General features: G+C 28.9%; 2 protein-coding genes across 5 annotated transcripts in view; one reads left to right on the forward strand and one right to left on the reverse strand.

Moving 5' to 3' along the window:
• LOC107452355 (misexpression suppressor of KSR 2) overlaps window positions 1-20,333 on the reverse strand; it is a 42,382-nt gene extending 22,049 nt beyond the window's left edge. For 2 of the 4 annotated variants that reach the window (XM_043049411.2, XM_043049415.2), the window contains exons 1-8: window positions 20,229-20,333; window positions 17,482-17,578; window positions 16,141-16,240; window positions 12,122-12,242; window positions 9,171-9,233; window positions 4,274-4,334; window positions 2,559-2,723; window positions 1,123-1,226 (exon numbers count right to left, since the gene is read on the reverse strand). In XM_043049411.2, the coding sequence (XP_042905345.1) occupies window positions 1,123-1,226; window positions 2,559-2,723; window positions 4,274-4,334; window positions 9,171-9,233; window positions 12,122-12,242; window positions 16,141-16,240; window positions 17,482-17,568 (701 nt within the window). In that variant the 5' untranslated portion in view covers window positions 17,569-17,578; window positions 20,229-20,333. Of the gene's footprint in view, window positions 1-1,122; window positions 1,227-2,558; window positions 2,724-4,273; window positions 4,335-9,170; window positions 9,234-12,121; window positions 12,243-16,140; window positions 16,241-17,481; window positions 17,579-19,085; window positions 19,109-20,012; window positions 20,070-20,228 lie in introns of those variants that run through there. The other 2 variants (XM_043049414.2, XM_043049413.2) reach the window with 2 other exon arrangements.
• Window positions 20,334-20,440: 107 nt separating this feature from the next.
• LOC107452358 (PSME3-interacting protein) overlaps window positions 20,441-22,998 on the forward strand; it is a 21,381-nt gene continuing 18,823 nt past the window's right edge. The window contains exon 1 of the mRNA XM_016068819.3: window positions 20,441-20,815. Within this exon, the coding sequence (XP_015924305.2) occupies window positions 20,704-20,815 (112 nt within the window). The 5' untranslated portion in view covers window positions 20,441-20,703. The remainder of the gene's footprint in view (window positions 20,816-22,998) is intronic.

Consider the following 22,998-nt stretch of genomic DNA (forward strand, 5'->3'; position numbering starts at 1 on the left):
CTCACTCTTCCTATATAACAGGGTCAAGGGTAATTGTGTCCCAAATTGAAAAAACCCTGAAAATTTTCTGTGCAAAAAATCAATATCAATTTATATACCAAACATGTTTCATATTTAACATAACTTTTTGAACTAACATTTACAATTAAATTACCTACTAATGCAGAATATCACACAGTTAGAGTAACTAATACAAGAAAAAAACTTACTTCTAACAAGAATCGTGATATTGGATTTTAAAAACATGAAGATACATATCACAATATTGGATTTATAACTATAATTATAGGTACTTTATTTACGTCACACTAGAGCTGCACAATGGGCTTTTTGGAGTTGGTCTAGGAAACATTCCTAAGCCCTTCACAGTAGATCAGTCTAACGAGGACCGATATCACGGGCCCCTACGCAGGCTGATCAAAGTGGTCACCCACCTACTTACTGACTGTCAGCCAGTGATACTCGACTTAGATGTTCTACTGGGAATCAAGTCTTTATGATTGGTCCACTGTGGGACAACTATAATTATAACAAATAAAACTATAAAAAATAGCAAGATTGTGATTTTTAAGTCAGTCACCATAAATTGTGCCTACAACTAAAATTTTGCATAAAGAGATATTACTAAAAACAGAAAAATTTCAGACCATGTGCAGAAATGTTATAAGCAAGGCATAATTCCTTCTAATAATTTACAGTAAAAAACAGAGCCCAGAGAAATACTCAATTCTTATTAAACTAAAAAATTTTTGAACCACTAAGTCATCTACACTCAACACTTTGTTGCTGAAATGTAGCTTAATATAAATACATATCCCTAACATTTGAAGTTTGAGACTTCTACTAGAGTAAACTTAAGCAAAAAATTCAAAAATGAAAATATTTTTTTATAAAGCTTTAATCAGAACTTTTCTTTTTTGACTTTTGTTTCAATTATTTGTATATAGTAGTTAAAAAAAATTCTTTTAATTCTAATTTATTAAAAACATTACTTTGCATTAACACCACTAGGAAAAATATTTTCAAAAACTGCAGAAATTCCATAGCAGTTGGCAGGTACGTTTAAATATGAAATCAAACTATTAATTTTTGTTTATAAAAGAATAAAGGAAATGTACATACTTGATAAAAGAATCAATAAAGAGTGAAAGATTATAGGCATTCACTGAAGTGTTGAAGTATTGACGATATATTGAAATTAAATCATGACTTCTTTCTTCCAAAAGCTAGAATATACAAATGAACATTAAAACTCCCAATAATGTTTTTTAATTTAAACATTTTTAAGGATACTTGCTTTTTAAGGGTACTCAGAAGTATACTCATGGCAAAGCAAACATAAATATAACCTAGGCTAAGGCAGCCTCTATATATAAATTTCTATTGGGTTTGTCAAATAATGCTTTTAACTACTAAACCTGCCTACTTTTAAGTATTCAAAATAGTTCGAGTTTAATATACTTAAATTAGAATCTGCTAAATGATTTTCTTTCATTAAATAACTTTTATATTTTCAAATAAGCTAGAAATTGTTTTATTAACAGTTTCTCTCTTTTACAAACAAGCTTGAAAAATTTTCCAAGAGCTAATTTTTTTAAAACAAATAACACAATGGTGATAAAGACCAGCATTCAATAGCATTCATTTTGTGAATATTGTGTTGATGATATTCTGAAGCGTTTGTAATTGTCGGAGCATTTCACAACTATCAAACAATATCTTTTTGTTCGGATGTCGATCAATATTGAAATTAGTGTTCATTTTTATGTTGTAGAATATTTCGCTACAATGGTTCAGAGTAAAGAGCGTTCATTTTATCCCAGTAATGACTGGTCGATACAAATTCTGCATTCAGCTTGCACTGACCACAGTGCTGACGTAAAGTATCCTCACTGGTAGACAGATCATGGGTTAGAGTTGCCTTGCCGTCAAGCTAACCGTGGAATGTTCTCGTAGTTTCCCTCACCATAGAACGCAAAAGCGGGTTAATTCCATGAAAAAGTTCTCCACTAAGACAAATTTCTCTCAATACTTGATTCAGGAGTTCCCCTGTCTTCTGGATTGGATTCAAAATTACAAAGCTACGGAGTTGAACATCAGTAGTCGTCGTACACCCAAAAATTGGGTGGGCAGTTCAACGGTGTCAGGCTGTGGGAGGTTTTCGTGGTTTCTCTCACCATGTAACCCAAATGTAGGTTAGTTCCATCAAAAAGTCCTCCACAGAGATAAATTTCTCCCAATACTTGATCGAGGAGTTTCCTTGTCTTCAAAATTACAAGGCTATGGAGTTGAACATTAGTAGTAGTAAATCCAAAAATTGGGTCGGCTGCTCGGACGAAGGCTATCAAATAAAATAATTCTCTACAATATCTTATTAAGTTTAAAGCTAAATTTTAGAGATATCTTTTTTACAATGTATGCTACTTGGACTTGCTGAAAATTCGTCAATTTGGCTAGATTTTTTTTTTCTCACTCAAATAAAAATTATCAATGCCAGTTAATAATTCCTATGAGTCCTCTGGAATAATAATATAAAGATCAAAAAAAAAGAAAGTTACTCTTCCAAAGTGGTGCCACATCAAGTAATCTAAACAAGAAGCAGTCATTCCAGACGAACGTAAATGCATTGCATTCAGTTTTTGATAGCCCCATTCAGTCCAGCTGGAAACCGTGCATGTAGGATTCACAAGAAACAAACCATCAATACATTCTGGATGCTCAAGCTGTAAATATACCCTCAATAACTTTTCATATAATGCATACAAATCTTAATGGTTCAAGGAATTGATCTCATACCCTATTCTTCTATAAATAGGTTTCTTTTATAAACCTATTTATAAAAGAAACCAGGGCATTAGAAGAAACAGGATTGAGTGGTAAATTAATTATAATTATAAAAATAAATAAACAATTTTAAAATTAATTAGCATGCTATTTGTAATTGTAAATTACACATGTGATATAAATAAAAGTGTATATATTTAGTATATGAGTTGCTGATTTAGTAGTGTTTTGATAAAATTTGATTATGAAATTTTAACATTTATGTTATTTTAAGTGATTTTTAAATTCCCTGTATTTTCCAGGTTTTCCCTGTTCTCCCTCTGGAGTGGCAACTCTGTTAGTACAGATGATATTTTAATTTACAAGTCAGATACAAACTTCCACTCTTTTTGGAATAGAGGGACAACATAAAAAAAGGATATGTTGATTAAAGAAATATTTGAGTCTTAATTTCATAACTTGAAATCTCAAATGTACAAATTAGTTCATGTATTAATAGTATATCTTCAAATCATTGGGATTGTATATTAGTGCATGAAAATCTCATCAAAAGTCAGAGTCATTTAAGGAGCATCTCTTTTTTTTTAATGCATTTTACATTGAAATAGAATCTATGTCAAATATTAAATTTTACAAAACAACAAAATTTTAGTATTTGATTCAACATATTGAGTTTAGAATTCACAAATATATAAATTATTGATAATAGTTATATTTTGAATAAAAGACAGAAAAAAATTAAAAATTCTATGTAAAACTATATGAGTCTCTAAAGTAAAGCACTCAGTTGTCATAGATTTTACTTATTACAAAAATTCATACAAAAAATTTTATTAAAATATCTGAAGGAAGAAAATAAGATGAAATCTGAAGGGGGGGGGAATCCAGAAAAATAGGATATGGTCTTTTCATCAGCTCACGCGATTATATCCACAAAAAGGAGTGCTTTCTAATATTGTATCAAAATAGTCAAAGCAAAATGTATCAATACAATAGTGTGAGTTCATTGTTCTGTAGTTTTCTCTACATTTTGAGCGTATTTTATGAGTTCTACTGCAGCTTATGTGCAGTAAATAAAACTTATTGTTTTTCTTAATTTTCTTCGCTTTTTTGTCGTTGTCCTTTTTGTATTTATTTATTGTGCTACACACACACACATATATATATATATATATATATATGTAGCAAAACGGACATATATGTAGCGGATATATATGTAGCGGACATAATCGTGTGAGCTGATGAAAAGATTATATCTTTCATTTTCTGGATTCTTACTTATTTTTTTATTTTTTCTCCGGTTTCTTATTATATTTCTTTTTCTTCCCCTTTTTTCATTGCTTTGTAATTTCTTCCATGTTTTCACTACATTTTGAACTTCATTTTCACTACATTTTGGCAAAAATCATTTCAATTCATATAGTAGTATGACAGATATTTAATAAATATGTATCCTATGCTAAGTAACATTTTAGTTTTTAATAGTTACCGAAAATCTTGCAAGAATATTTGCGCCAGCTCCAACACCGAAACCAATGAAATGTTTCAACCTGAAAAAGAATGAAGAGTCAGAACATAAAGATTAATTCTCTTTTCTTATACTTTTTTTTAAAGTAGAAAACATCATCAAAAAGATATGTGTTATGAAGTAAAACAAGTTGGAAAAAAATTAGTTTATAGAACTTTTTTAAATAACAAATAAGTAAAAAAAATAATTAATTACAATGAATATTTTTGAAGATAAGTGATCTGGGGCAAATAAGGTTTAGAATTGAGACAAAAAATATGCAATTTGTATAACTGATTTGGTACTAAAGATATGGTTTAAACACTACTGGTTAAACATTTATAGCTTTCTAGAAATAAAGTGATAGGTCTATTAAAAATAATTCTAAAAATGCACTTTTAGGTCTATCTTTCAATTGGATCTAAGTCTATAACTTCAAAATTAGATCTAGCGATAGGTCTATATAAGCCACTTTTATATGCAGCACCTGCATATTTGACTTCAATAGACCTATTGTTGCATTGTGCAAGAAGACCAATTTGTATAAAGATCTTAAATATTAAGATATTAATTTTTTTTCTTCAAAAATATCAAAGATATGTCACTAAGAAAAGTCTTCTTTGAATCAGGATCACTTTCACAAAAAAAAAAATTACTCAAAATAGAGTAACCTAAAAAATTACTATCCCTGCCAACATTGGTGAAATAAAATAAAGGAGATTTTACTGGCAACATTTTTTAGGCTACGAGTAAAGTTTTGATACATCGTGCATAATTACGTAAGTCAAAAAGAAAAATTCAAAATTGGATATAATATAAGCACTCACACTTAGCGAAGTAAAATATATGTATATAAATCTTAATCTAAAGAACCATTATTTATAATTTAGACTTAGAGGTTGGGCAGCTCTAACGAGCAGGGCACATTGACCAGAGGTTTATTGTACTCAAACCCTAAATCATGATTAGCATGAAAGCCCTATAGCTGAAATAAAATTCAGCAGACACCTTACAGGAACATCTTGCAGTTCCCAAGCATTGACGCAATGCTGCCCCAAATGCTCAAATCCTTGAGAAGAATAGACCTCACAATCACAGAGTATGTGTCGTAATGTCTCTTCTTCAAGATGACAACCCCGACAAAAAGAATTGGATTCTATTCCCATTATGTATAGATGTCTCCTAGGGATGCAGTGTCCAGTGAGAAGACCAATGATCTTCCATAAACTTTTTCTATTAAGCTTTAAAAGCTCTTTTTGACGTACACTAGAACAGTCACGATTTAGCTCCTTAGCTTGTCTCTGGCCAGTGCGCCATTGCTCATGGGCAATTTTTCCATAGAGCTTGAATATGGATGCCCTAAATGAGGTGGGAGAAATTCCCGGAGCAGGTTCAGGGCCCCAGAAAATTGCATTAGAGCCAGCCCGTGCCACTTCATCAGCTAGCTCATTTTCACCGATACCCATATGTCCAGGTACCCAATGCAGGGATACCCTGTAATGAGTGGATAGGTCACAGAGGACCGATAAGCATTCCCACACTAACAAAGAGGTTAATTTACACCCTGACAGTGATAGGAGAGCAGCCTGACTGTCAGAACAGATGCGGATAATCGAATATTATGGTTATGGTAGATTATTTATACAGTGAAAAGTCGCGTATCCGGAATCGGCGGGACTTCCCGAAGTCCGTATATTTGATTTTTCCGTATAATTGACCTCCAAGGTAAACAAAGCTTAAAATGGTCTGAATCTAAGAAGCAGAAAATAAAAAAACATTATTTTTCGGGCAATAATGTTTTAGTATTAGAATGATATCTAATCAATCATAAACAAAATATTAGAAAAAAAATAATTATTGCTATTCTAAAAATAAATATAGAAAACGAAAAAAATTCCCAGTTATGAAAATATTAATTGCTCTCTCCACCATTTTGAACTAGAACGATTCAAGCAAGAAGGGGAAATTCCCGTCATTCAATAAGGTGGGTAGGTGGAGAAGAAAAATTCATTTCCTCCTTACTTGTCATTCAAGTTGAGGGCGGGGTAGTGACAAATTCTTATTTTCTCTCCCATCATTGGCTATCAATCAAGCATAAAGGCGTGGCATGCTGATTGGGTTCTCTTTATTTTTTCTTGTGTGACTAAAGGGGATTCCCCCTCCACTTTAACATTTGCTGTGTTTACCCTTTTTCACAGTATTTCTTCTTCCCCTGACACTCAAATAAAAAGGTTCCAGGAAATGCCTCTTTTACTAGCCAGCTGCATAGGAAAGAAGGGGGAGGGAGAGGACTCAGTTGTGGTCTTTTGAAAACAAATCCCCCCCCTTTTCTGCATTCCAGAGGAGGAGCGTCATGGTCTTAGTAGATCTTCTGTTCTCTTTTCTGTTGATTTTTTGATTTATAGGTTTAATGCATAGATCTCTAGAAGCTGAAAAGGGAAAAACCCTGTCAAAAAACTTCGGGGTTTTTTTTTTAAAGGAGAGGGGAAGATGAAGAAATGTTTGTTTATTTTGATTGTTAAAAAGTGTCCGGGAAATTGACCCTTCCGGAAAAGGGGGGGACATTACACTGTAATTACTTAAACTATTGACACTCAACATACTGCAGCACTGGCAATATCTGTTGAGGAATAAGAGAAGTATTTTAGCAATTAGCGGATATTTTATCCCAAATTTTTTTACAAATTTCTTCAACAAATATGGAGAAAAATGAGAATATATGGGTCAACAGGAGATAGTCGTAAAATTCAGGAGTCTTCGTTGAAAAATAGGAGACCTGGCAAGTATGAATTGCTAACAAAACTGTCCCCTATTTACAACTATAAAAATGCTCTGTTTGAAACAAATTTATGACCAGAAATCAGATAAACAAAGGGTTTCTGTGAAAAGTCGATATTTCCGAAGTATAGTCTGAAGTGACAGAGAGGCAATTTTGAAAAGCTGAAAACATATTCCCACAGTACAAAATCAGGTAGCTATTTTGTCGTATCTGAAACTTTGTGGGAGTTAGGTACAAAAGTGGGAATATTTTTATCAATGAACAGAGCATTAACACTTTAATCTAGGAAAGGGAGAGAATAAGTGAAAATAATAGATAACTAAACTTAAATAACTAAAAGATAACTAATAAACTTAAGTTCTACTTCTCTGTGTAACATTTCTAGGTTATGGTAAAAAAAAAAAACATTGATTTTAAAAAACTTGAAGAAAATTGGGCTTTTAGGGTTTTACGTCTGCTTCTTCTTCATGTGTTTAGGACCCTCGTTGATATGCTTTTTTTTCTCTTTCTTGGTGTCCATAACAATTTATCAGTGGAAAAGAGTGGTCGGGATAGCCTAGTTGGCTGTGCACTGGACTCACAATCATGAGAATGGGGGTCGAAGATTTTCTGGGAATTAAACAGTGACTGGTGCACATTAAATCTGTTGAGTCACACGAAGTCCTCCATGTTCCCATAACAAATTATACCTTTAGGGGTACTGAATAGGACACTGATCAATCTCTGGTCCAGATCAAAATTACATAACAGTCAACATTGGAGAAATAAAATAACAGGCATCTTACTAGAGACATTTTTGGGCTACAAGTAAAGTTTTGACACATTATGCATAATTATGTAAGTCAAAAAGAGAAATTCAAAATTGAAAATATTATAAGCAATACACAAGTAAAAAATAAAAATATAAATCTTAATCTAAAGAAGATTTTATTACTATGATTGTTTATAATAATGATTATTTAAAATTACTCAAACTATAAACACTGAACATACTGCAGTAACAGCAATAACACCATCATTTGAGGAACAAGAGAAATATTTTTGCCGTTAGCAGATATTTTATCGCAAAATTTTTCAACATTTTTTTTCCAACAAATACCGAGAAATTTGACAATATGCAGGTAAACAGGAGATACTCGTAAAATACAGGAGTGTTCGTCAAAAAACAGAAGACTTGCCAAGTATGAAATTAGTATCTGTGGATGAATTAACGGGTTGGCCCGATAAACAGGTGTGACATATGGGTGTAACAGAAGTCGAATTCTTGGCCATAGATAGTGCCAATGGAAAGTAAGAACAATCCCACCCCTTGCCTTAAACAGCCCTTTGTATCAAAAATATACGTAACTGAATTATCACACTGAAGTGGGAATTTTCTTTCAAAAAAATGCTATTGAAAAATAAATTTAATTGTTTATTATATAATGACATTTAATTCAAATTGCATACATTAAAAAAATGTAACTAAGAAGTATAACGATTTGATTTATTAAGAAAAATAACGGGGTTTTTTTAATGGAGATTCTCGGCTTTTATGTACCATAAAAAATAAATCACCTATCTGCACAAAAAATGCTAACAGTTTAGCAGTTTTCTGAAAATAGTGCCAGATCCTCAATAAAGAATAATAAAAACAATTTTGAAAAAAAAAAAATTTAAAAATTCCTTTTTTAAAAAACTTAAAGTACAAAATTTTAATTTAAAAATTTATTTAACTTAAAGATTAGACGCAAATAGAAGAGCCTATAGATAAATAATCTTTATAAATGGTTGAAAAATGTCAAAGAAAATGGATCAAAAAGTCAAATGCTGATCATCAGAATTATGTGTGATGCCAAAACTAATAATGTATCAGTGTAAATAATGTAGGTATAAAAGATAAGATAAACATAAAAGTAGTTGCTCATGGCTTTATGTTTCTTAATTATGATTTGCTAAAAATTATCTCAAGCCTAGCACAGTTATCGAAAGGTGTGAAGCACCCTCAACCACATTGCAAGGAAAAAGTAGCCATAGACTAATTTTTGCTGAGCAATAATGCTCTATAATTATTGGATATAAAAACAGCAAACTGGAAAGAAAGTCAATTGTTATACATACCCATAAAATTTCATCACTGGGAGAATGGTTTCTGACAACTGATCCATAGTTGGATAAATATAGCTGTAATGAAGAAAATACAGCATTATTTAAGTAATTGTGTAAAGGGCTTAAATAGAGTGATAAAGCAACTATAGCAGAGGAAGCCCTTTAAGATCAAACTTGTGCTTTGTATTGTTTCTAGATAGATACTTAACAAGGTTTTGTAGTTTTCTCTATACAACAGTAAATTATATGTGTTGGCACCATTGGCGATTTTAAGTTTCACTAGTAGCAGCAACTCCGTTCCCTCTGCATACTTCACTTTTTGTTTAAGCTCTCGTGCTCATCGTATTTCGTTATTTAACTTTGATTCAATAACTATTGTTATATGGCTAATTGCAACCACATTTTGGAATACTATGATTCATTTAATTAACTACTTTCGTTGTTGTTATTTTTTTGCTTATAATAAAAATTGTTGTTATTGTTTATGAGCAATTTCTTTAGCTATTGATTAGTTCCTATGGATAATAACTTATTAAGCTAGGTTGGAATGTTTAATTATGTTTTAATTATATATGTGAATAGATGTGATTTTTTTTTAACAAAATCTATTTTATTAATACTTAACGTTTCATTTAGAAAAATAATGAGAATAATTAACATAAGTTGTTATTTGATGTCCAAAATGGACAAAAACTAATAAATAAAAAACCAAACGTGGTCAAAATTAATGAGACATTTTTAAACATAATTATTTTTCTTCAGTGGTATGTAAAATAATTTGCTGTTAAATAAATATATTTCAATGTCAAAAGAATTCAATCAATTATACTTTATTCAACTGTTAGTTTATATAGCATGTGAAAGTTAGTTGACTAAAGTGTGTAGATGAGGATTAATACAAATGGGGAGGGGAGGCTTTAGACGGTCAAGATGCTCATAACAGAACTTTCTTATTTTTGAATTTGAAAAGTCGATATTTAGAATTTGAAGACATCCGCAAAATGACATAATATAATTTCCCCACATAGCTATCTTTGGGGCTTATTTTGACAGAGGTGGTTCTCTTAAACCTGATTTGTAAAGGGAAAAAAGCGAGAAAAAAAACAGTATATTTACAAGCGAAATCTTTTACAGCTCTAAAAGGATTGAGAACGCTTGATTATTAATTATAAACTATCCACCATGATCTACTTTCTTTTGGATAAAAATCAGTTCTACACACATATTATAACTTACAATGAGTCTCAATAGTAAAATTTGTATATACAAAGAAAGTTCCAAGCAACTGTTGCAACAAATTTGCAAATGTTCTTTCATTCTATTTTCAGCTAGCCAAGCCTGTCAAGTATCAATTTTCTTAAGTGGCACATTTGAAATTCTTTCACAAAGATTCTTTCTCAAAGATTTCAATTATTTCACTATATATTTACACAGAGACTTAACACAAAGACATATGCAGAACATAAACTAATTATGCATCTAAGTTACCAGGTACAAAAAACAAATATATATCACAGTTGCAATAAAATGCATAAACAAATAATAAGTCTAAGTTAAATAAAAGAAGTTGACCAGAACTAATTACATCTTAAAAAATTAGATGTGTGATAGTGCTCTGTACTTAATTAACTTATTGTTTAGTCACATTCCAACTTATGTAGAGAAACTTATCTCAACTTTAATTCGCCATCTTGCGGATTAAGATTAGCTGGGGCTGATGTCATAGGTCACATGTGTGGGTATGGGAAATCTTCTAAGTGCAAGTACCCGATCGGCTATAAATAATGGAATTTAAAAATTCTATGTTTATTAATACAAAAAAAAATCTATGATAAATGATCAAACACACAAGAGAATGCATAACACTTCCCAGTTTTAGCCCCTCTTCTTTGTCACCCGCTAACCATTACTGTTACCCACATTTATATTAAACAAAGTCCTCTTTATTGGTACTTTTTCTAAGTCATTAAACTATTATCTGAAATTTTAAATAGATGGAGGTACAAATCATAAGTGGGAAAATAACTTCTCGCTGTCATTTAAAAATGAATTAATTCGGTGGGATATACATTCCCCCAAAGATTTTTAAAAGGTTGAATTAATAAGGTTTTCCCCCATGTAATTTAAACTCATAAAATAATTAAATGCTTTATATACATAAAAAAAACAGTTTCCAGATAACACTAATAAGGTTTATTTTCACTCAGCAAAAACTTTTTAATGTAAACCTAAAAAGATTTGTTATGCGGTTTACATGTAAATCCTCTAACTTTAAAATTAGATCTGTGACAATCTGCTCTATTCTACGCACATTACCCTAATCTAAAACCTTGGAAAACAACCTTCTATATGAATCCCTTAAATTGAGTTTGATTTATAGTTTTCAAGCTTGAAAAAATCCTTTAATAATGATAGTCTCAAGGTGAAAATAATCTTAAAATCTAGGTTATTATAAGGTTTCTTTTCGCAAAGTCTTGAAAGCTCAGCTAAATTACACCTTGTCTTGAAATTTTAATGGACAATGCAATTTGACCCTATTGCTAGTGTGAGGTTAGATTAATCTTAATGATGGACCTAAGTGACCATTTTACCTAATGGCAGGGCCGGATTAACCTATAGGCACAGTAGGCACGTGCCTAGGGCCTACGAAATTCANTGATCCTATTGCTAGTGTGAGGTTAGATTAATCTTAATGATGGACCTAAGTGACCATTTTACCTAATGGGCAATACTTTTAAAAAACCTTTAAAAAATAATTTTTAATCCTTTTAGGATGAAAGGTTTGAAACTGCAATATTTTTGTCTTATTGAAAAAAAAAGGTTTTTAGTACAAATGTTTTCATGACAATAAACAGAAAATTGCGACCCGTAAGGTTACATGCTTTCAGGGAGTTAATAGTTATACTAATATTAGTTTTCAAAATAAATAAATCATTCATAAAGTAGCAATTAAAATGACTTACTTTTCTGGGAAATTTGGTGCTCCTTCCTGCTGACCGGGAGCATTTACATGATAAATAGCGAAGCTCTGCATTAGAATGCGCATATCAACGTAGTTGAAAAAAGCTTGAAAGTTTGACACATCTAAAATAAAATTAAGACGAGAATTTTATTAATTAGTCTCATATTAAAAGTTTAAGAAAAAGTTTTTACAATGAAAAAAAAAGAAGAAGTTAATATGGTATCACTTTAGTTGCCAAAAGATAAATGAGGTCAAGAAAAAACTTAAGTGGCAGAATTTTTTCGCGCTTTCTGCGACAAAACTCTCTAGCACCAATATCTTCCTGCAATAATGTGACACTTATATTTTCAGATAAATATAATTTTTAAGCATTAATCTCAAAAAATTTTAAAGAAATTTTGTAGTATAACAGAAAAAAGTAAAGAAAAGTATAACAAATATGTATGTTACCAATTTAAAGTAATAAAAATGCTGTGTTTAGAAAAAAAAAAAAAAAAAAAAAAAAAAAAAAAAAAAAAANAAAAAAAAAAAACATTTAATTACTTTTAGTGAATAAGTAATATTTTTTTCATTCTAATATTATGGACAATATTTTCACAATTTGTAGGGGGAGAAAAACGTACTAAATTATTTACTTTAACGCATTTGTAAAGCATTATCACATTAAAAAAAATAATTAAAAATCATGAAATCCCAACAGTAAATACCAAAAAACAGACCAACGACAAAATCACGCGAATCAGATTTTTCAAAAAGGGATTACTCAAATGCGTGTTTTGTTTCAACGTTTGATTGTTATAATAAATATCAGATTTTAAAAATCAAAAAGAAAAAAAGACAATAGAATCGTTGCCTTAAATAGTAAATACTCGAATGCATGATTCAAAATTTCCATATCGTCTGAAATATATCAGGATAAATAAAAACCAGGAGAAAATCAATAACTGACGAAAATATGATCAAACACTACATGGATTTACGATACTACAGGCATACATTAATTCTTCTTAATAGAAAATTTTTTCTGAAACAACTCTGTAATGTTCTGCAACAATATCTCCATGATTCTGCGATTTTGCCAGAGGGCAAAAAATTTAATTTTTTTTTCCTCAGAATATTACGGTTCTTACAGATTAGTGCTGTTTTTTGATATCAGTGGTTTCCAACTGGCGGCCCGGGACCGCATCCGGCCCACGAAGCCTTTTTTTATGGCCCGTGAACTAAAATATATTAGTTGTCATTTTTTTGCAGACAATTTTCACAAAAAATCTATATGGGTTTAAAATACTTTTCTCGTTAAGGAAAACCTAATTTCTTTTCTTTTCTGTCAAATTTATCATACCAACGGTGCAGAAAAAATTGTTTCTCAGGTTTTGCACCCAAGAAAATATTTATTCAAATACAAAAATAATCATTTATGTTTCTCATTTTTATTTCATTTTTTGTATTTTGTGAATATAATTTAACATGTGTGTATCAAAAATTTTCTCGAAGAAATTCTCCAATTTAACTTTTTTAAACCACTCATTTGGGATGAAAATATTTACGCAGACATTTGCAAATTTTAAATTTAAAATGTAAATATCTATTCTCAGGTGGATGCAGCAGACAAACCTCAATTTCATCATTGAACATTTTGCATGCTACTATGTAAGTTTTAATACCAACCTTTTTAAAGTTTTATATCTTAACAATTAGATATGTTTCATATTAATTGTTTAATACATAGGTACACATTAAAGTTATTGTAGTCCAAATTTTTTAATATGCAATTAAATATTTTTAAAAATCTACTTCTTATTTTAATTTGTAATTCAATACTTTTGTTTTGTACAACTTGGTAAAAATCTGACAGTAATATTTAATGCTCCTTCAAACATAAAAAGAGTCCTATATAAAATTTTGATAAAGTTGCGGCCCGCCATTTGATTTGTGTTTTTAATTGTGGTCCCTGGCCTCATGCAAGTTGGAAACGCCTGTTTTATATTATAAGATTAAAATATATAAATTTAATATTGTACAATAACCAAAGATGACAGACAGAAAACATTCAGAAAATAAACGCTTTAATGATCAAACGTTCTACGTGATTTTTAGTCAGCCCTGATAACTAGGAAAATATCGTATAAAGAAATCGTAGGAAAGGTATCGTAGGAAAGATATCCAGGAAAATATTGTAATAACAACTAGAATTCAAATTTAAAATACATACATTCCATGTTGCATGATTCATGATATATTTTTGACTTAAATCATATTTTTTTCTTCACTTAAATCATATTTCTTTTTCAAAATATACCATCAAAACTATAGTTTGTAATTAGTTTAATTTTATAAATATAATTAAAAAATTTGAAACTTATTATCAAAACAATATGTAGAAAATAAATTTTTAATAATGATAAACCAATAAGAACTTTAAACAAAGATGCATTAAAATTGCTTCATAAATTTTTAAATTGATGATTTTATTAAAAATATCACTTGATTTAAATCAATGATATTTTATTAAATAAATTAATTGATTTAAATCATTGAATCTAGCTTGATGGCAAATCACCAGTTGTGGTTTTTGACAGGTAAAAATGGTCTAGTTAGTCTTTGTCCTTTACACATTTAGTTTTAGATATTAAGTGAATTATTAAATAAAAGTTAACATTTATCCTTAATAAGCAACAAAATCATGTTTAATTCCATTCTTTATATGATGCAATGGGCAAATTATTACAAGAAGGCTCCATAATAGAAAATATTTTACAAGTAGAATAGATATTTCGGTTGAATCGAGCCTGAACTAATTCATACAACAATACTAAGAAAAATATGCAAATAAGAGTGCAAGTCATTTGTTGGTACTCTCATTATATATAGTATTGTTATTGTTTTCATGCTAACATGAACATTCTTCAGAACTGTATCTTTAAATTATAATAAAATTAATTTCTTAAAATCTATTTTCAAACTATAGCTTAACTAGTTTTTCATAAACACTATTATAAAAATAAATATAGATAATAAAGCAGAAAATCGGTAGAGGGATAATCAGGAGTGTAATGAATTTTTAATCAAATCCTGGAGAATCGGCAGGATTAGGTAGGCTTATTTAACAGTAAAGAATAATATGAAAGCAATAAAAGCATAAAAATTATTATTTTAAAAATAAGTATGAATAAATCAATAAAGCAGAAAATCAGTAGAGGGATGGATAATCAGGAGTGTAATGTACTTTCAATGAAATCCAGAAGAATAGGTAAGCTGATTTAAAAATAAAGAATATTATGAAAGCAATAAAAGCATAAAGATCATTATTTTAAAAATAAGTATAGATAACCAATAAAGCAGAAAATCAGAACAGGAATAATCAGGAGTGTAATGTATTTTCAGAGGTCTGTCTAGCTTTTTTTTTTTTTTTTTTTTTTTTTTTTTTTNAGCAAAGAGAGAGAGATACCTATTTTGTGAAAATTAAGACATAATGTGTGAAAATTAAAAATTATAAGAAACATTAACACAAAAATATAGTAAAGTAAGAAAACATTTTCAAAAATTTTCACTCCAAATAAAAATAATTAATGAGTGGTAAGTTTCTGTATGTTTTTTCCCATATATTCAAAAATAATTCTGCTATTGTAAAATGTTGGGCTTAAAATTGTATCCAAATTTAAAACTCCATAAAAAACACTGTTCATATTTAAATTTCAACTTGAATTTAATAATAACATGCATTTAACAGTACTAGCACTAAAAGTAATTTCCATTATGTGAACATTTTCGACTAAGCAAAAACAAAATTTTAAGAGGCAGAGAGAAGAATCTTGCTTTATTAAAAGCATTTTGAGAAACCTGGAGTTGAATTTGTGAAGGTACTGCTAAACAGCAGTAAATTTATCCTGGACAGACTCCTGATTTGTATTCAAATCCTGGAGAATGGACAGGATTAGGGAGGCTTATTTAAACATAAAGAATAGTAAGAAAGCAATAATATCATAAAAACACTTAAATTAGGGGATCAGACACACTTACGATTTAAACCAATATCATGGTATGTCAAAATTGCAGGTTTATTTCGATCTCCCTGAACAGCTACACAAATAGATCCATATTCAGTGTCTACAAAATCATCCTAAAACAGATGCAAATTAAACAGCTTTAATTTGTACGTATTACAAATTGATAGATACAATAATCCTAAAATGGATAAAAAATTAAATAGCCCAGAACAATATAAATAGATCCACATTCTTTGTCTGCAAAATCATTTTAAAACTGGTATAAATGAAATAGTTCTAACTTGCATGCATTTCACAAATTAATAGATAAAGGGTATTTGCTACATTTTAGATTTTCAAATTCATGACTTTCCATAATTAATTCCAAGAACTTTTCATGACTTAACAAAGTTATTATTTTCTCTGACAAAAACAGAATAATAAATTTTAAAAGCATTGTAATAACATTAATTGAAATGATAGGTATAACCAAAACTTTTATACTCTGTATCTTCAGATTTATTGATTTTAAATTTAAAAAACAGAGTAAAGAAAGAGTTGAAGCAATAAAATAGCTGAAAAAATAATAGCTGAGCAACTAGTTTTTTTTCTTCTTTTTTTCTGCAGAATTATATTCTAAATATACTTTTCTTGTTCATCAGAAATAAAAGAAATACTCCTGATATTTCTGCTCCCTTCAGCTAGAATTGATAAATTGACAAAACAAAAAATAAATAAATAAGAATAATAATTCTGAAATCACAGAAGTTTAAAAGATACTTTGCTCCAGAAATGATGTTTTTTCTTTCATTTTTTCGAAAGAACACCATAATTTTTAAAGAACATAATAAAAACTTTTTATATTTTAATAAAATATGACTCTGGAGTGGGAATTTTGTTTACAAATTCAGATATTCAGAACACCATGAAATTGGGGGAGGGGGATTCCATTTTAAAAATAAAATTCTTTGGTGACCTAAATCCATGACTTTCCATGATTCTTCTTTTTTAAAATAGCTAAAATCATGACATTTCATGACAAATTTTGTTCACCACCGAAATTCATGACTTTCCATGATTTTTCATGACTTTCTAGGTGCGCGGATACCCTGTAAATAGATTCACATTCTTTGTCTACAAAATCATTTTAAAACCAGTACAAATTAAATAGTTCTAACTTATATGCATTTTACGAATTAATAGATACAATCATCTTAAAATAGATACAAATTAAATATCACTGAACAACTAATTAATTTGCTTCTTGTGTACTCTTGCCTGGTAATCAAACTTATAGGGACTTTTCAACACAGGTGTACTAATTATTGAAATTTTCATTTCAGCATTACTTGTAACAAATATAGTGGTAATATACCTGTTGTATAAATGAGTCAGCCCTTGAAAGGGATCGTATCAGTGGCTGATCAGGCTCAATACTCCTCAACTCGATATCATCCATCATTAGATTTTAACTGAAAAGTAAAAATATATTTTAATCTATTGATAGACAAACAAGAAATGGGTTATGTTTAGAAAACAAAGAATTTTAATTAAAACAAATCAAACACCTGCATCATGGAAAAACAACAATGCAAAATAATAGTCAGAATTATTTTAATTTTCTCTTTCAATTACCAGGGTGCGTAGTCAGATTTTTCAACAAAAAATAAGAACCTATTAAGTACTTTTTAAGCACTCAAAAAATATTTTTAATAACTTTCAAAAAAAAACATAATTAAAATCTGTAAAGTAATACAAATTATTTTTTCGATCCTTTAAATTTCCTAATTTATGAACATAAAATCAATAAAATTCAAAATCATTTTCACAAACTTCACATAATCATGTTTAAATTAATAGTTTCTGATAAATATTGCAGAAAAAATTTTAAAAATCGTGCATTTTTTGCAATTTAGAATGACAATTGACACGGCAAAGAAAAAATATCTTTTTAAAAGATAGAAAATTAAGCACATTTTACAAACCCAGAATAAAAAAAAATCACCTTTAAGGGCTTTGACAAAGGGTTAATCAAAAATAAGCACCTTTAAGCACCTTTTAAAATCACTACGCACTCTGTCCTAATTTACTTTATAATATGATAAGGAATATTTCCATATCGGAAACAATTCAAGGTAACATCAATTGCCAAGTCATCAAAGAAAATTGAGAGTTGCAAAAATTTTTAATGAATATGTAATGAAAAAATAGGAGTATTTTAAAATATAAAAAATATTTTAATAAAATAGTAGTGGCCATTAGTTCGACCCTTTAAGTTAGTTCCCTTATATATTTTTTTTTCTTAGTTTCTCAAAGGCTCATGCTAGAAAATGCTACAATATTGTGATTGTTTAGGCATAAGAAGTGATACAGAAATCTCCCCCATATCAAAATTGAAGGTCATTGCCATCGAAAAATATTTTGTATTGCTATTTCTCTATCCAGGTAAACATAAGTATATATTTCAGTGATTAAAAAAATGAAAGAAAAATTTTACTGTTTCCTCAGTAAAAGCTAACTTTTTATACTTTAAAACAAGAGAGACGGAGCTAGTTGGATAGAATTTGAAATAAAAAAATTCATAATTCAAACTGTACCCAGATAAGAAATTTATAACAGCAACAAAGTAACTTTTGAAAATAAAGTAATTAATCATCTAATTTTTCTAGCTTATCATTTTTTTTGTATTAGTGGTCGAAAGGTATAGGTCTATAACAGGAGTCTGTCTAGGTTTTTCTACGGGGTATCTATTTTGAGAAAATGTAGACATAATTTGTGAAAATTAAAAATTATATTAAAAAATAAACACAAAAATATGGATTTAACGATTCTTACGGGATACAAAAATAAAATTGTAAGAAAAAGTATTTTCTTAAAGTTTTTCCTGAAGTTGAATTTGTGAAAGTACAGCTAAACGTTAATAAATTTGGCCTGGACAGACCATTGTATAAACAAATGTAACATTTCAAATCTGCCAACCAGACTGTGTAGTGGTCAAGGAGCTGACCTCCCATCAGAAAGGTCCTGGATTTGAATCCTGGAAAAGGCAAGATGTTCCTTCATTCTCTGTACTATCTGTCCTTACCAGGGGTCTGTCTAGGTTTTTCTGAAAGGTACCTATTTTGTGAAAATTTAGACATAATTTGTGAAAAATTAAAAATTATATTAAAAAATCAATACAAAAACATGGTAAAAATATAAATTTATCGTTTCTTATGGGATACAAAAATAAAATTTTAAGAAAGTATTTTGTGAAACTACCGTTTTTCCTAAAGTTGAATTTGTGAAACTACCGTTTTACCTAAAATTGAATTTGTGAAGGTACCGCTAAACGGTAGTAAATTCGGCCTGGACAGACCCCTGCTTACTGTAGAAGGAATGTTGACCAACCTAGTATGGTGCTCATGAAAGAGAGGCCAACATATCTGCCCAACTGATACCTGAATGACAAGGGTCAATCAGATGGACATTGAAAAAAAATATTTTAAATCTAAGTTAATTTCATGTTAAACGGAATGATGAAAAACTTCATTTCCATCATCAATTTCTACAAAAATACATAAATATAGCAAAAAATGAGGTAGATTTCTAAACAGCTGTTTATTTTAGAAATAAGTTGCTATTTAATAATTGACTATACATTCATTTTTATTACTATAACTAAAAATGAATACAGGAAAAAATGAGGTATTTTCCAAGAAAGCTTAGTTAAATAAATTGTTATTATATATCGTAAAGTCCTTCAAAATTTACTTTTCCATTATTAACGCTTACGAATTGAGAGAGTAATAATTTTTTGAAACAGTTGTATAAAAAATAAAATGAGTCGTTCTTCGTGATGATAATTTCCTTAAAAATACAGTATTAATTTTAATTATTTTTTAACGATCGTGCAAAAAGAAAAACCTTTTTTCTATTAGATAAGTACGAAAGGTTATATAAAATGGTTCATTGAACGGCCGTAAGAATCCACGTTCTTTTCAACAAAATACAATTTTTACAAATATTCACTAAAACATTACATTCAACTTTTAAAACAACTTATAAAGAATTGTAATACATTTTATTTTCTACAATTAACTATTTATGATTAACTATCAATGAATTAAAAAAACTATTTACATTGACGTATTAACTCCTGTTTAAAAATAGCTATGCCCTACCCTGACCAGAAAACAAAACCTAAACTATACAAAAACAAGAAAAGTCGCGAATGAACGAACGTCCTTGTGAAAGTGGTTTAATCTTAGGGATTATTTTCACTGCCGCAGTTAGTACATTCGAAAATTATATGCGAGCCTACAAAGCTAAAAGCTAGAACAAGTGATATTTTAGAAGATCATCAATTCACATCAATCTACCATGATCAATCCAAAATATTTGTTATAAGATTTTTTTGACCGAAAGAAAAGCGAAGGAAGTTTTTTTTATAAATATATTTATAGAAGCTTCTCTGCTCTGTGAATTTATAAGATTACTATTTTTAAAAATAAGTAATCAAAATTAAATGTACTGTTCCAGAATAAGTATTTATTAACTACTATACCTTCTCATCTTCGTTTTAAAATAGTTCATTTCGTCGTTTACTGAACTCAATATGACTGACAGCAGCTTGAAACGTAACTTCGTTACAGAAGCTGAAGTAGAAGCTCTTAAACAGAAACGTCAAGAAGAGTGGGAAAAAGTTCGAAAACCTGATGATCCCTTAGGTTACCTGTGATTTTGTCTGAATTTCATTTATTATTAAACATATTGAGTATTTAATGATTGATTTTATTTCATAAGGGTTGAAACTGAATTGCATACAATTTTAACTCGCCATATACATCAAAGTTAATTATTTTTCTTTTCAACCACAGACCTGCAAACTCTTAGATTTTAAGTCAAATTTTCCATAATACTTCTTTAGAACCTTTTTTAAATGTTTGATGAGAAAAATTTAAAGCACAAAACTACTTTTAAAGGGGGAGTTCCATGTTGCGAGACTTTAAAAAAAAAAAAAACATCATAGAAAAGAACCAACTCAAAAGATGTAACTAGTAGTCTCCCTTAAAAAAAAATTTATGTATGTTTTTTTTTCTTAAATTTACAAATTTAAAAACCATTAAGCACCCTTGAGAATGCAGTTAGTGTGATAGATCATGACACATTGATATTTAGGAATTTATGACCTCTCTTGGTATTAATGTTTTGTATTTTATTAGACATGTGGGTTTTTAGTTTGGCAACTGCTTTTTCAAATTATCCAAAACGTGAGCATAGTACCAACAAGTACAAATTTTAATGCTGTGTACGTGTTGGAGAAGAATTACTAATTTTTAAATATACATAACATTTTTCTAATTTTACTACTTTATATTTTCTTACATTAATCAATATTTTTCCTATCGAAACAAAATTTATCAACACACGCAATGATTTCATATTCCATAATTCTTATAACTTATGATATTCAAGATAATTATAATTTTTATCTGTTACATTATTAATGATTGAGTTATTAACATGTTATATAAATTATAGTCCATAACAGGGTTCGTGTTTTGGACGCCCTAAACTGGTTTTGGACAGGACGCATGGGTTTTACTCTTTTAAATTGTTCTAAACTGACTAAAACTGTCTTAAAGTGCCCAAAACCTCGAACATTGGTAAAAGGTAAAATGTCTATTTATGTAACAATTGTACTCATAATAATTACATATATTAATAAATATTTGATACTTTTTATACAATTTGCTTCAACTTATTAAAGGAAAATAATATGATTTAATAGGAAAAGATTTTTAACTTTCGAAGCTCCACAATTCATTGAACAAAAGAAGTGAATATATTATCCTTTAAATATGCTTTTAATGCTGATAAATCATGTTTTTGCATAAGGATAAATAATGCTGTATTGAAAATAATAAACTTTCTTAATGAAACAAAAACTTGAATTCATTTTGTTTCTTGTTTAAAAATTAACCTTTTATTTTTTGCAATGTTTTTTTAAAATTGTGTCATAATTTGAATAAAATGTTTTGTACAGTTTAAGACAAAATTGTTTTTGGACAGGACGGTTTAAACCGCTTATTAATCCATTCTGTCTTAAACCTTGCCAACTGTGGTCTGTAATATGTTTGTTATAATCCATAATGATTGTGGTATTTACCAGGGTTTGTTGATTTAAATCAGCTTGATTTAAATCATGATTTAAATCAAATGATTTTTTTAAAAAAATCATTGATTTAAATCAATTATTTCTTTTTAAATATATATATTGATTTTGAAAGTTAAAAATCAGTGTTTTAAATTATTGATACTTCTATTATTTTGTTTTCTTAGTTTTAAAATTTATTTTAAATAAATTGCTGCATTAATTAATTTTAGTTAACGAAATTACTTTCGTTCTTGGTGTTTGTTAAATCCCAACGCATTTGAAATTACATTTTTAAAAATGTTTTGATTCTTGAGATTGAAAGTACAGATTAAAGTAAACATTTAATGTTGTCTTAATATAGACTTGCATAGCTGTAGAATTTAATTAATAAGCATGATTTTTTTTCAAAAAATAATGCAAATAATGTTAATTAAAATTCCACCTTTAGAATGAAAAAGCTAGGAATTAAAATCTACACTATATTTTATTGGTGGAAAATGTATATTTCTGAAGCTTGAGGTTATATTAAAAAGAAATTACCCTAATATGCCAAAAGTAGAAAAAGAAAAAAAAAGGCTGATGAATTCAGATATTTTTCTCCTGATATAGTGTCATTCTTCTCTTCAAAGTCTATTTGAAGCAGTAGGGTTATGTTAGCAGTAGGGTTATAATATGTTTACAGTATCTTTGACATTATCTGATTTTCTATAAAGAAATTTTGTGAAAAAAAATTCCAATGAGTACATAGAATTT

The sequence above is a fragment of the Parasteatoda tepidariorum genome, chromosome 7 (genome assembly GCF_043381705.1).
Source record: "Parasteatoda tepidariorum isolate YZ-2023 chromosome 7, CAS_Ptep_4.0, whole genome shotgun sequence".
In the NCBI taxonomy this organism is placed as follows: domain Eukaryota; kingdom Metazoa; phylum Arthropoda; class Arachnida; order Araneae; family Theridiidae; genus Parasteatoda; species Parasteatoda tepidariorum.